This window comes from Colobus angolensis, unplaced genomic scaffold, assembly GCF_000951035.1.
Source record: "Colobus angolensis palliatus isolate OR3802 unplaced genomic scaffold, Cang.pa_1.0 Scaffold50, whole genome shotgun sequence".
NCBI classification, from domain to species: domain Eukaryota; kingdom Metazoa; phylum Chordata; class Mammalia; order Primates; family Cercopithecidae; genus Colobus; species Colobus angolensis.
The window spans coordinates 3800233-3812690 of record NW_012118488.1 but is presented as its reverse complement, the minus strand read 5'-3'; the positions used below and the strand labels follow the sequence as shown (position 1 = coordinate 3812690).

General features: G+C 47.6%; 1 protein-coding gene across 1 annotated transcript in view; it reads left to right on the top strand.

Moving 5' to 3' along the window:
- The first annotated feature begins 264 nt into the window (after nucleotides 1-264).
- The window catches only part of FAM117A (family with sequence similarity 117, member A), a 54052-nt gene continuing 41858 nt past the window's right edge, over nucleotides 265-12458 (top strand). The window contains exon 1 of the mRNA XM_011959933.1: nucleotides 265-524. Coding sequence (XP_011815323.1) covers nucleotides 329-524 — 196 coding nt within the window. The 5' untranslated portion in view covers nucleotides 265-328. The remainder of the gene's footprint in view (nucleotides 525-12458) is intronic.

Here is a 12458-nt window from a genome sequence, read left to right as displayed (position 1 = left end):
TTCCGCGTCGTCTCATTGGTGGCGCTGGAGAACCAGCCCTCTTCTGTACAGGCCAATCAGCTGCTCCTGGGATGTTGGAAAGCCGAAGTGGGCGGTGTGAGGGTGGGGTCTTGGCTTGGATCGCTAGGCACATCGACCAATCATCCTCGGAAAGGGAAGGATAAGCCCTGGATTGGCTGGGGTGGAAGGTCTGCGTTTTCGCAGTCCAATGACAGCTCTAGGATGAGGGGGCCGGTCCCCGCCCCGTAGAGCAGATAAGCAGCGGCAGCGGGGGTTGGGGGGCTGTGTGGGGCTCGCTGTGGGGCTGAGGCAGGCAGCCGGGCTGGCCATGGCAGGGGCCGCAGCGGGCGGCAGAGGCGGAGGTGCCTGGGGGCCGGGGCGCGGAGGGTCGGGGGGGCTCCGACGAGGCTGCTCTCCCCCAGCCCCCGTCGGCTCCCCCCGGGCTGGGCTGCAGCCGCTCAGGGCCACGATCCCCTTCCAGCTGCAGCAGCCGCACCAGCGCCGGGACGGGGGTGGCCGTGCAGGTGAGCCGGGCCTGGAGCGGGTGCCGTGGGAGGAGCTGTTGGGGGAGGGGGGGCGCGTGACCGGGGAAGGGGACGGGGAGAAGTGTGAGGGGAAAGTGGATGGGGGCTAGGGAAGAGAAAGGGGGCGTTCAGAGTCTATGAGGGGGGAGGGAGCGAGAGCAAGGAGCCTTGAAACGTGGGCAGCACCACTGGGACGGAGTGTGCGGGGAGTCGGGTCCCGGAGGTGAGGGGAGGGACCTGGCAGATGGAGGCTGGCTTTGGGGGCGTAACCGAAAAGTGGGCAGAGGTGTCGTGTGGGGTGAGTGGAAGATGCAGGGGGTGGGAGCGAGGCGTGAGGAGGAGTGGCGGGTGGTGGGGGCGCCCCGAGCGGAGGGTTGGCGCTGGGAGCAGGAGTCGGTGGGCGCTGGACGCCTGCACGGGGAGGGGGAGGGGCATGGAGCAGAGCCCCGTGCAGCCATGTGTTACTTCTTCAGCTTGAGTTTGGCCCCAGCATCCCTCTCTACTGCGCTGGAGTTCCATTCTCCACCACTTCACGTGCGCTTCCCTTTATGCCACCTCCTGGAGCTGATTTCTTCTCAGCCCTTTGGAATAAGTTAGTTTAACGGCTTTTACCGTGGTGCAAATGCCACGCTCCCTACATTCTTTTCCCTGTGTCCCAGAAGTTGTATGTTCTCAGATTGTTGACCTGCTTAATATGGCTGTCTCATTCCAACCATCGTTTGTGTGCGAGCGTGTGTGTGTGTGTGTGTGTGTGTGTGTGTGTGTGTGTAGCAGGGAGAGACCTGGGCAGTTTTGCCCCCTGCCTTTCTACCCCCTTCATCCCCCTACCCACCAAGGCTGTTTTGTCCTGGGCATTGCAGCCAACGTGGCAGTGGGGTGAGGACTACAGTCAAGTGCACGGTGGCAAGTACCCCACTTTCTGAACAGCACTGAAATGGGTTCTTAATAACAGCTTGATGTGGTGGCTGTGGGGAAACTAGGGAGAAGCAAACTTAACCTTGCTTTCATACTCCAATCTGTGACGGATCCCACAAATGCAAGTACTTAGGAACGGGAAAAGGAACCTACTTGCATGAGGAGGTTGGCAATAAGTTGAAAGTGAGGCTTGTATTTGATTCACACCAGATGTGAAAAGATCATTGCACACTTCCAAAGCCGGAGCCTCTACCAAATGTACAAAAGTCATGATCCCTGCCATCTTAACGGTTAATGACATTCTCTAAACCAGAGTCTCTTGAGCTTCTGATGATTACTAAGCCTAGTTACTGCACATCTTCCTGCTTCTGCGGGGCTATTACAGAGTAGTAGCTACTACAGGGCTACTCCTTGCTAGGTAGGAATGGGATTAAGAAGATCTCTGAGGTAGAAAGCCTCCAAGTCTTTCTGGACTTTCCACTGTATATGTTAGCATCACATCTTGGGATGCAGAAACTTGGTCAAATCCGGTAGCAAGATGGTGACCAAGTAGTAAAAGTATGTTTAGAATCTGGTGGTGCGGAGTAAGGCAATGCCCAGACTAACTCATGCCTATCATGAGTTATAAAGCAAACCACACGACTACAAACCTGTTGGTTTTGTTTGGGCTTCCTTGAAACCCCGGGAACTTGGTAGAACAAGAACCAGAACCTTAGTCACTTTTAGTGGAAAACAACAGAAAGCCTACCTGTATAGTAGCTGGAAACTGATTAGCAATCATATTTTAAGATCAGTTATTTTGTGTCTACTATAGAACTAATATTAAAAGGACAATTGCTGGTGGATGCTGTGGAAGGGAGATGAATGTAGGTTTGGATGTCTGGGTTCATTACATGGCCTGCTCCTTTTATAGAGCCAGAGGCCCTGGGATACTGGTAGAAATGTAGGAAGCTAGAGCTCTGCATAACTTGTCAGGTGATTTAGGGCAAGTTGGGTGGACTCTTGCTTATAGATTGGGCTGATCAATAATTTATCCACTTATTAATATCCCAGAAGCTTTAATAAGGCATTCGCCTAGTTGGTATTGGGGGAGATTATCTGTAGATTTTCAGTATGGCAGGAGAGGGGAAAAAATAGGAGGAGGAGAGAGTAGCCAGAGCATGTGACCTTCTTTGTGGCCAGGCATTAGGGGAATGTACCTGGCCTCTGTTTTGGAGGCACATCAGGGCTTTTACATGTTAACTTAAGCCCACCTATGTGTTCACATTACTTCCATTCCTTGGCCTTGGAAAGCACCAGAGGTGGTTTTCTCTAGGACAGTAGAGTATATGGGATAAAAGGAAACCCCTTGTAGTCATAAACCTTTAAGAGAATGGCACTGGGAACTGGAATGCCTGGGTTTTAAATCCAGGTTCTGCCATTTACTAGATGTGTGACTTTGAGGAAGTTCTTTCTGTGTCTTAGTTTCCTCATCTGTGGATAATAATATCTATATCATAAGAATTAAATGAGTTAATAGATAGAAAGTGCTTAAAACGTGCCTGGCACATGAGAAATTTATAAAAGTGTTTACTGCTGCTTATATTATTATTCCCTCTGCTCGCCAAGGTGAGAGCACTGTTGGCCAGAGCCCGTTGCCTTTTCAGGCTTCAAAGAGCAAACCCAGATTGATCTGAAACCAGTACTACAGGTTTCAGAATTTCAGGGCCTCCTCTTGCATTTTTATTCTCTCATCTTTTAAAATGAGCTTTCTAAACAGAGCTCTGAAACCCAGCTGTTTAAAAAGGCATGTGAGCTGGGACTGGGCTTCAGGAACAATTAAGTGTCGTCACTGTTTCTCTTGCCCATCTCAAAGTGATGTAACGCTCAGGGCTGTGCAGTTATCTCCCCACCACACATCCTACTGTGTTCTTGACAAGACATATTAGACCTTGTGAAAAGGGTTATGGTGTAAAAAGCAGGATTTGCCTTCTGCAACCATTAATCCATAAGGTATGTCTTCGTAAAATAAGGAATGGCTTCATTTTTATGAGCCTGGTCTAGGAGTGAGGAAGGCTGAAGAGAGTGGAGAGAAAAATGAAAGTCAGCTCTAGAAAAGCTAAGAGCCACTAGTGGGTAATAGAAACCTAAGATACATTTCTTACTGCAATTCTCCCTTAAATTAAATTCTCTTTTGTGTCTTATGTCACTTAGAGGCTGCTAACTTTTATGCTCTTCCAGGACCATGATGAAGGACAAAATATGACTAGGAGGTGAATTGTTCTGGGTTCTAGTCCTGCCTATCTTGTTTAGTGTGTCTGTATGTTCCTAGAATGAAGATGATGTTAATCTAGCTTTGCAAATTATTTCTCCAGTGGACCAGCCCCACTGGGACCAGCTGGGTGCCAGGGAAGCTAAATGCTGCCTTGGAACCTCCTCTGACCACCAGAACCTTCTTTAACCAGGGATTGGCAGTTATAGTCTACAGGCCATATCTGGCCGTGGACCTGTTTTTGTAAATAAAGTTTTATTGGAACCAGCCACACTGCTTCATTTAAATATTGTCTAGGGCTGCTTTTGTGCTGTCGGTGAAGAGTTGTGATAAAGACTTTAGGGCCCACAAAGCCTAAAATATTTACTATATGTCACTTTACAGAAAAGTTTGCCAACTCTTGTCTCAAACAGTGTACCTGTTTTTCCTATATAAAGATCAGTTTCAAACGTGTGTAATATAAACCTCAGAAAATTCTAAGGGGGTAAAGAAAATGAACAAGCCTGTAGTCCCACTCATATTTTAAGGCAAAAGAAAAGAGGGTCACCTGCTTCCAGTCAGTTCTCAATCTTTGTAGAACATGGTCATGTGTGAATCCAGCCTCTCCACCCCCACCATTGTCAGGTGATGTGTTCGGTAGACATAAGCTAATTTGAATTGACATAAAACCTTAACTGTTAGGCAAATTTGCCCCCTCTCATCTCTTAACCCGATTCCCCCAACCTGACAGCCCACAACTGCGGTGAACACATTTCACAATCAGATGGAAATTACTTTAGGCTTATCTCCTGTTTTGAATTTTTTTCATTACCTTTTATTTTTCTGAACAGATTAAGGAGAGCTGGCAGTAGTCATGGTTGCCCTAAAATATTGGCTTCCCCACGGGGACATAAGAAGGGTAGTTTATATCAAATGTCGATTAGGTTCCCCAGGATGGCTGTTTCGTGAATACAAGGCTGCAGTGCTTATATTGTTAAATTGTTAAACGCCTTTCTTCGCAATGCTTTGAAAACTTATTTCTTGGGGGATGGGTGTTTAGATAGGTCTGGAACCATAAAAAGGAGGTTGCATATTAGAGTCCCTAAGAGAAAGCCCTCAGCAAACTGGTCCACATGGCTACTGGTACCAGAAACAGGCTGGAGATTAGAAGAGAGTTCCAACCTTTCCATGCTAAGGCATCATCTTGCTATAATGAGGCCTGGGGGTGCAGTTAAAACCCTTTAAGAGCTACAATTGCCCTTCTAAAACCTGTGATTGAGGCAGCTTCTGTTTGGGAAGCATTAAAACACCAGACACTTCCTAGCCCAACACTGCTAACTGTTGCTTTTGACAGCTTTGCCAGCACCAGGCACATACATGGTCAGCAAAATGCACTGCTGAAGCATCTGACTCTTAAATGTTATCACCATTGTTGTCATCCTTGAAACTGGGGGCTAGCTGCTTAACTGCTTTATCTCTTTGGTACCCAAAGGAGTGTGAGTCCATGTGTTCTTCAGTATTTTGGATAGCAAAGGATTATATAGTACGAGAAGGTCTCACTTATATAACATGGAGCTAAGAGATCTTAAACCATTTGAGGTCAGTGTCAGAGGGGTGAGAACAACAGTGGGCTGTGATGGCAGGAGGACATTGTTCTCTCACGTTCTAGACATATAGATCTTTAGAAAGTTGGAGGCAGTAATGCAAAACTTTCATAGTGATGGTGCTAATTTGGGTGTTACCACAGTGGCTGGTGGGCTTTAATAGCCAAGAGAACACTATGCCTGTATTTTCTGCTGAATTCAGTTTATTTTGAATGGTGTGATGGGCATCAGGGCCACACTATTCCTTGATCTTGGAAGAACTGTTAGAGCATCTTCCTCCAGATTCTTAGATGACTCACATAGAGCCTTCTTGCTAAAGGATTCAGACTTTAGGGTGTGGCATGTTCTGAGGGGCAGGTCTGGTTATGGAGTTCTTACTGACACTATCACGTTTGACTCTAGCTGAAGTGTTCTGACTAGACCTGCCTGGGCTTACCCTTACTCCACAGGCAGTTTGGAGCCCTTTTATTTTATTTATTTATTTATTTATTTTATTTTTATTTTTATTTTTTTGAGACAGAGTCTCACTGTGTCACCCAGGATGAAGTGCAATGGCACGATCTCGGCTCACTGCAACCTCTGCCTCCCAGGTTCAAGCCATTCTCCTGTCTTAGCCTTTCGAGTAGCTGGGATTACAGGCGCCCACCACCACACCGAGCTAATTTTTGTATTTTTAGTAGAGATGGGGTTTCACCATATTGGCCAGGCTGGTCTCAAACTCCTGACCTTGTGATCCACCTGCCTCGGCCTCCCAAAGTGCTGGGATTACAGGCGTGAGCCACCACGCCCAGCTTATTTATTTATTTTTTGGAGACAGACTCTTACTCTGTCACCCAGGCTGGAGTGCAATGGCACGATCTTGGCTTACTGCAACCTCCACCTCCAGATTCAGGCATTTCTCCTACCTCAGCTTCCCAAAAAGCTGGGATTACAGGTGTGCATCACCATGTCCAGCTAATGTTTTTGTATTTCTATTAGAGACGGTGGGAGGGATTTCACCATGTTAGCCAGGCTGGTCTCCAACATCTCACCTCAGGTGATCCACCCGCCTTGGCCTCCCAAAGTTCTGGGATTACAGGCGTGAGCCACCACACCTGGCCCTGGAGCCCTTTTAAAGCAATGGAAAGGAAAACCTTGTATGTCACTCCCAGTTCAGAGCAAAGGTAGATGCTCACTAGAGAGTGAGTTAGTGAGAATGGACAGTCTCTTCTTGGGTTAGTAAGCTCTGCTATCCTTTGAGATACATGTTACCCTTCTTTGTCACAGAAGTGGGAACAGGGAAGAGTGGAAGCAAAGAAAGGATGGGTGGGAAATCTGGTCAGTTCCCCCCTTCGTCTAGGTTCAGTCTTCACAGAGGGCTCCATTATTTGGTTAGCAGGATATGAATTAACCAAATATTAGCCAAATCTACTCACGTTATTAGGTCGAAAACAAATCCTGATCTCAGAAAGGGAAGAGTTGTGGATGATATTTGAAATTTCTAAGTTATCTGTGCCCCAGTTTTCTCCAGTTTGTGGAGCTCATGAAGGGGCTGTTGTTGGCAACAGCTAGATGGTAGGAGGTTCTCGTAACAGCTGGCTGCTAGTGTTCAGGCTCGGCTCATGGTCCCCACCAAACCTCCTGGTTTGGAAAACTCTTTCTGGCACTGTGCTTTCCCCTCAGGGTCACTACAAAGCTGAATGCCAAGCCTTGCAGTCATTTAAATGCTTCACCTTAGGCCCACATACGCCTTGATCGACCCTTACTGTGTGGGAGCACTGCAGCTAATCAAGGGTGGCTTTAATGAACTTAAAAGAATGCTATCGAAGTATTTCATAATAGAAAAACTTCAAGTCCAGGCCCTGGGGGACCTGGAACTGAAGTCCAGGCCATGTACAGACATTTACCTTGCCCTGCTCAGGCATACAGATTTGTGGATTTGCTCAGGAGCCCCCAAGAGTTGCTGGGGGAGTGGAGGAGGGATGGAGTGCCTTTAGCTCAGCTCTGCGTACATTAGCAGTTTGAGCTCCCAGCTCCCCAGTAAAAGGGGTGGAGGCTGGGGGAGGCCTGGGAATACTCGGAGGGTTTTGGTTGCTCTGAAGCAGCTGGCCTGTGATCAAGGGTTAAGGAGTTTTCTCTCAGAGACTGCCTGAATGTGGCTTCTTAGAGGATGGATGGTATTTGACAGAACAAAGCTGTAGGTTTGGGGTGCCTCCTCTCTCTCTCTCTTTTTTTTTTTGAGGCAGAGTCTCATTCTATATCCCACTGAAACCTCCACGTCTCTGGGTTCAAGCAATTCTCCTGCCTCACCCTCCCAAGTAGCTGGGACTACAGATGTGTGCCACCACGCCCAGCTAATTGCTGTATTTTTAGTAGAGATGGGGTTTTACCATGTTGGCCAGGCTGGTCTCGAACTCCTGACCTCAAGTGATCCCCCTGCCTTGGCCTCCCAAAGTGCTGGGATTACAGGTGTGAGCCACCGCCCCCAGCCTTTGTCTCTCTCTCTTTTTTTTTTTTGAGAGACGGGGTCTAGCTCTGTCACCCAGGTTGGAATCCAGTAATGCCATCATAGCTCACCATAGTTTCCTGGGCTCAAGCCATCCACGGGGTGCCTCCTCTTTGACTCTGAGCTCCCTATCCTGTAAACGAAGGATGACTTTTCCAGGGAAGCCATGTTTGTTAGGGGCAGCCTAGTTCGCCCCCAGCTCTGCCACTTGAGTCCCTTATCATCTGATCCTAAATGAAGACATGCAGGAGAGCACCAAGATATTACCTCCTCAAAGGTCAAAGGAAGGATTAATGTACAACTCTAAAAGCAGATTGCTAACATATCCATAAGTGAATAAAATATAAATTCAAGCTGGAGGAGGCAAAGAATGAAGAAATACTCAGTGTTTGGTGAGGTTAATTAGAGAAAACTACTGGGATGTTTTGAGAAGTCTTTAAAAAAAAATTGTCAATATATTATTCTCCCTAAGGTTAAATTAAGTTTTTACTCTCTCCTTACCCTTTCAAAAGTGACATTGTTTCGCCTTGTCTAGTCAGTTATATTCCTTATTTTTCTCAAACCTCTTGAGTCCCTTCTGCCCTATACTGGAAATTGTGTGCCTGCCTTTTTAAGAGTAGGCACCTCATGTTTCAAGTTCAAGTGCAATGGAACTCACCCTGCAGCTTGAACAGATTTGAGTGTTTTTGCAGAGGGAGGGCCAGGGCAGATGGGGAGTGTCATGCTCAATAAATACTTGTTGGATTGAGTTGCTGGGGAGGCAGCAGAGTGGGGAGAGTAAGCCACACCTCCCCCAGGCTCACTCAGAATGGTCTTTCCCACTTCTGGTCCCCACATACTGTTCCCCCTCTGTAATACCTCTCTTCAGCTACTTACAAGGCAAAACCCCCCGAAGTGTTAGTATTCTTTCTTTCCTTAAATCACTGGTCGCCTATTCATCCTGGTCATTGGGCTTGAAGCCCAGCTGGTGGCAAAGACATGGCATTTCCATAGATGTCATTTCTAGGCCTGTAGGTTCTTTTCCCAACACACTTACAGCTAGAGGGTGAGCTTGGGCAGTTACCAGGTCGATCCATGGAAACAGCCAATGTGTAGAATTTTGTTATGATTTTGTTAAAAAGCCAGACTGCCTGGCTTTAGGCTTTGAAGTGGATATGGTGAGAGGCCAAGGAGACCAAGATGAATACTAGCTGTCTTTTCACTCCAGGTAGATTTGTGCCAACTTCCTAGTAGTGTTCTGTGTAGCAAGGAGATGGAAGAAAACAAAATCTGGATCAGTGGCTTTTCTAGGCCAAGGAGGAGAATTATCTGTTGGCCCTGTGATGGCTTCAGAGGTGTGATCAGGCTGGAAGTGTCCCCTCTCAAGCCAGCCACCATCCTGTGATAGCAGGCACTGCTATTTCTCCTCCCACCAACCACCAGATAGGGAAGTGCAAGAAAGAGATGCTTGTTATCACTTCGCAGGCCCTGGACACTTAACACTGTTGTCCACAGAGTCTCTGTTCCCTGCCTTGAAGGTTGCCAACCATGTGTCTGGTGGCTTAGTGAAAATGAGTTTTTTTCTTTTCTTTTTTTTGAGACAGAATTTTACTTTTGTTGCCCAGGCTGGAGTGCAATGGTGCCATCTCGGCTCACCGCCACCTCCACCTCCCAGGTTCAAGCGAGTCTCCTGCCTCAGCCTCCCAAGTAGCTTGGGATTACAGGCATGCACCACTACGCCCAGCCATTTTTGTATTTTTAGTAGAGATGGGGTTTCTCCATGTTGATCAGGCTGGTCTCGAACTCCGGACCTCAGGTGATCCAACCCCCTCGGCCTCCCAAAGTGCTGGGATTACAGGTGTGAGCCACTGCACCCGGCCGAAAATGGCTTTTTTTAACCTGCCCAGCTGGGTGTAAGTTTGAACAGAGTGAAAATGTGATTGGGAGCATAGGCAGCTTATCTTACCCTCTCTTCCCTCCCCTCCTTCTCCTCTCTACCCCACTCTCCCTTCCCTTTAAGAGTTTACTGTGCTTGGCCGGGTGCGATGTCTCACGCCTGTAATCCCAGCACTTTGGGAGGCTGAGGCGGACGGATCACGAGGTCAGGAGATCAAGACTATTCTGGCTAACGTGGTGAAACCCTGTCTCTACTAAAAATACAAAAAATTAGCCGGGTGTGGTGGCGGGCGCCTGTAGTCCCAGCTAACGGGAGGCTGAGGCAGGAGAATGGCGTGAACCCAGGAGGCGGAGCTTGCAGTGCGCCGAGATGGCGCCACTGCACTCCAGCCTGGGGGACAGAGCGAGACTCCGTCTCAAAAAAAAAAAAAAAAAAAAAAAGAGTTTGCTGTGCTCTGTGCATGTCTGGTCGCCCACGTGGCTTTGGAAAAACCACTCCTGATAACACATGCGCTCCCTGCCCCACAGCGGCAGGCTGGTGGAAAACTTGCCACACAGCCCCTGTTTGAGGATTGTCTTCTTAACTCCTGCCCATCAGATATGACACAAGCCAGGGGTGGGGTTGGGGTGGGAGTGGATAGCATTTGGCATGATAGAGGGGATGCAGCCAGAGGGCTTTCACAGTATGGCATAGTCTGGATTTAGAAACTGGGGAGAGGAGGGCTATATGAACCACATCCATGGGGGGTGTGCACATCTTAATGCTGAGAGCAGCACCTGGACTCTTTCTTATTGGAATCGGGGGTAGTTCTGTGTTCATAGAGGAAGACAAAAACAGTTGCTTCTATAGAAAGAAAGAGTCTCTGAATCTCAACTCTAAAAGGCCCAAAAAATCACCTGTATTTTTCAGGGAAATGGCGAATATAGATAGCATTAGGTTTTTTGTTTGTTTGTTTTGAGACAGAGTCTCACTCTGTTACCCAGGCTGAAGTGCAGTGGTGCAATCTCTGCTGACTGCAACCTCCACCTCCCAAGTTCAAGTGCTTCTCCTGCCTCAGCTTCCCGTTTTTATATTTGTTTTTATATTTGTAATAGAAACAGCATTTCATCATGTTGGCCAGACTGGTTTTGAACTCCTGACCTCAGGTGATCCAGCTGCCTCACCCTCTCAAAGTGCTGGGATTACAGGCTTGAGCCACCGTGCCTGGCCTTTATTAGTTTTGACAATATGTTCCATTTGTTTAGGTCTGTGGTGCTTCTGATGGGAACGAACTCTCAACTGTTTTTCATGCATCTTCACAACAGTCCTGCAGGTGCAGGTGGCATTTCATTGTTTTTGCAGATAAGGAAACTGAGGCCCGGAAAGGAAGTACTTGTCCAAGACCAAATGACTAATAAACCCCTTTTGCTTAATTAGGCAAAGGGCATTTCCCACATATGCAGAAAAAGTCCGTTGTGAATTTTGTCTCAGGCTGGCATCCACTACTACCTGCCCAGCACACCTCTAGCATTTGTTTCTCCTCTGTTTATATATCTGTATTCCAGGAGCAAAGATTCATTTGTTAAGCTAAGCAAAAGAGAATTGGAGCCGGGTGTGATGGCTCACACCTGTAATCCCAGCAGTTTGAGAGGCCGAGGCAGGCAGATCACTTGAGGTCAAGAGTTTGAGACTAGCCTGGCCAACACGGTGAAACCCCATCTCCACTAAAACTACAAAAATTAGCAGGGCGTGTTGACACCTGCCTCTAGTCCCAGCTACTCGGGAGGCTAAGGTAGGAGAATCACTTGAGTCCGGAGGCGAAGGTTGCAGTGAGCCAAGACTGCGCCACTGCCCTCCAGTCTGTGTGACATAGCGAGACTGTCTCAGGAAAAAAAAAAGAATTGGAAACTGGGCTGCAAAGAAGTCTGTTTCTTCCTCTAGCACCCCAAGGTGACTATCCACACCATAAATACTCACTTGGTGTGGGTAGTTGGAAGATGATGGTTACTATTAATACATTATTACATGTGTGATATGGTGGCAGTTTTTGAGTGTTTCCAGCTGGTTTGAGATATACCATTTCCATGTAGAATGAGTAGCTAACCAGGGACAGATAGGACATAGGAGGCAAACCAAGTTTTTCTGCCTCTGTGGGGTGGTCATGGTTACTGAGCTTGGGGCAAGGCCATGTTAGGGAGACATGCAAAGATGGATCTTACAGGAAAAGGTTTCTTTCTTATGTGTGATTATGTGAAATCCAGAAAACCACCCAGGAATACATGTGGGTGATGTGTTCCTATGGCAGGGGCAGGAGTAGATGCAAGTGGCATTGTGCCGTGATAATAGCTTAGTCCTCTCTGTAGGGGACCCCTGATGTAACCATCACCCTACTTCTAGTGGGAAAGAAGCCTGGGGGGCGTAGGATCTGTCTGAGCATGTCTCCCTCTCCTAGCTTTAGGTTAACTGAAAGTGGAGTCATTGTAATGTATGATAGTGCTCTTCCGTGACAGGCATGTGCCCAGTAAGGGAAATAGGAAGGCCTTGAACTCTGGGAGAAAGCTCCATCTAGGGACTATGTATCGTGGAGAATTGACTTCTTAGAGGTTATCTAACCCTCCCAACTGGATTACAGGCTGCTCTTACCTCCAAAGCAGACTCTGTATAGAATTCTTTTTTTTTTTTTTAATAGAGATGGGGTCTCACTATGTTGCCCAGGCTAGTCTCAAACTCCTGGGCTCAAGTGATCCTCCTTCCTCAGCCTCCCAAAGTGCTGGGATTACAGGCATGAGCCATTGCACTTGGCCTAGAAATCTTTTTTTTTTTTTTTTTGAGACAGAGTCTCACT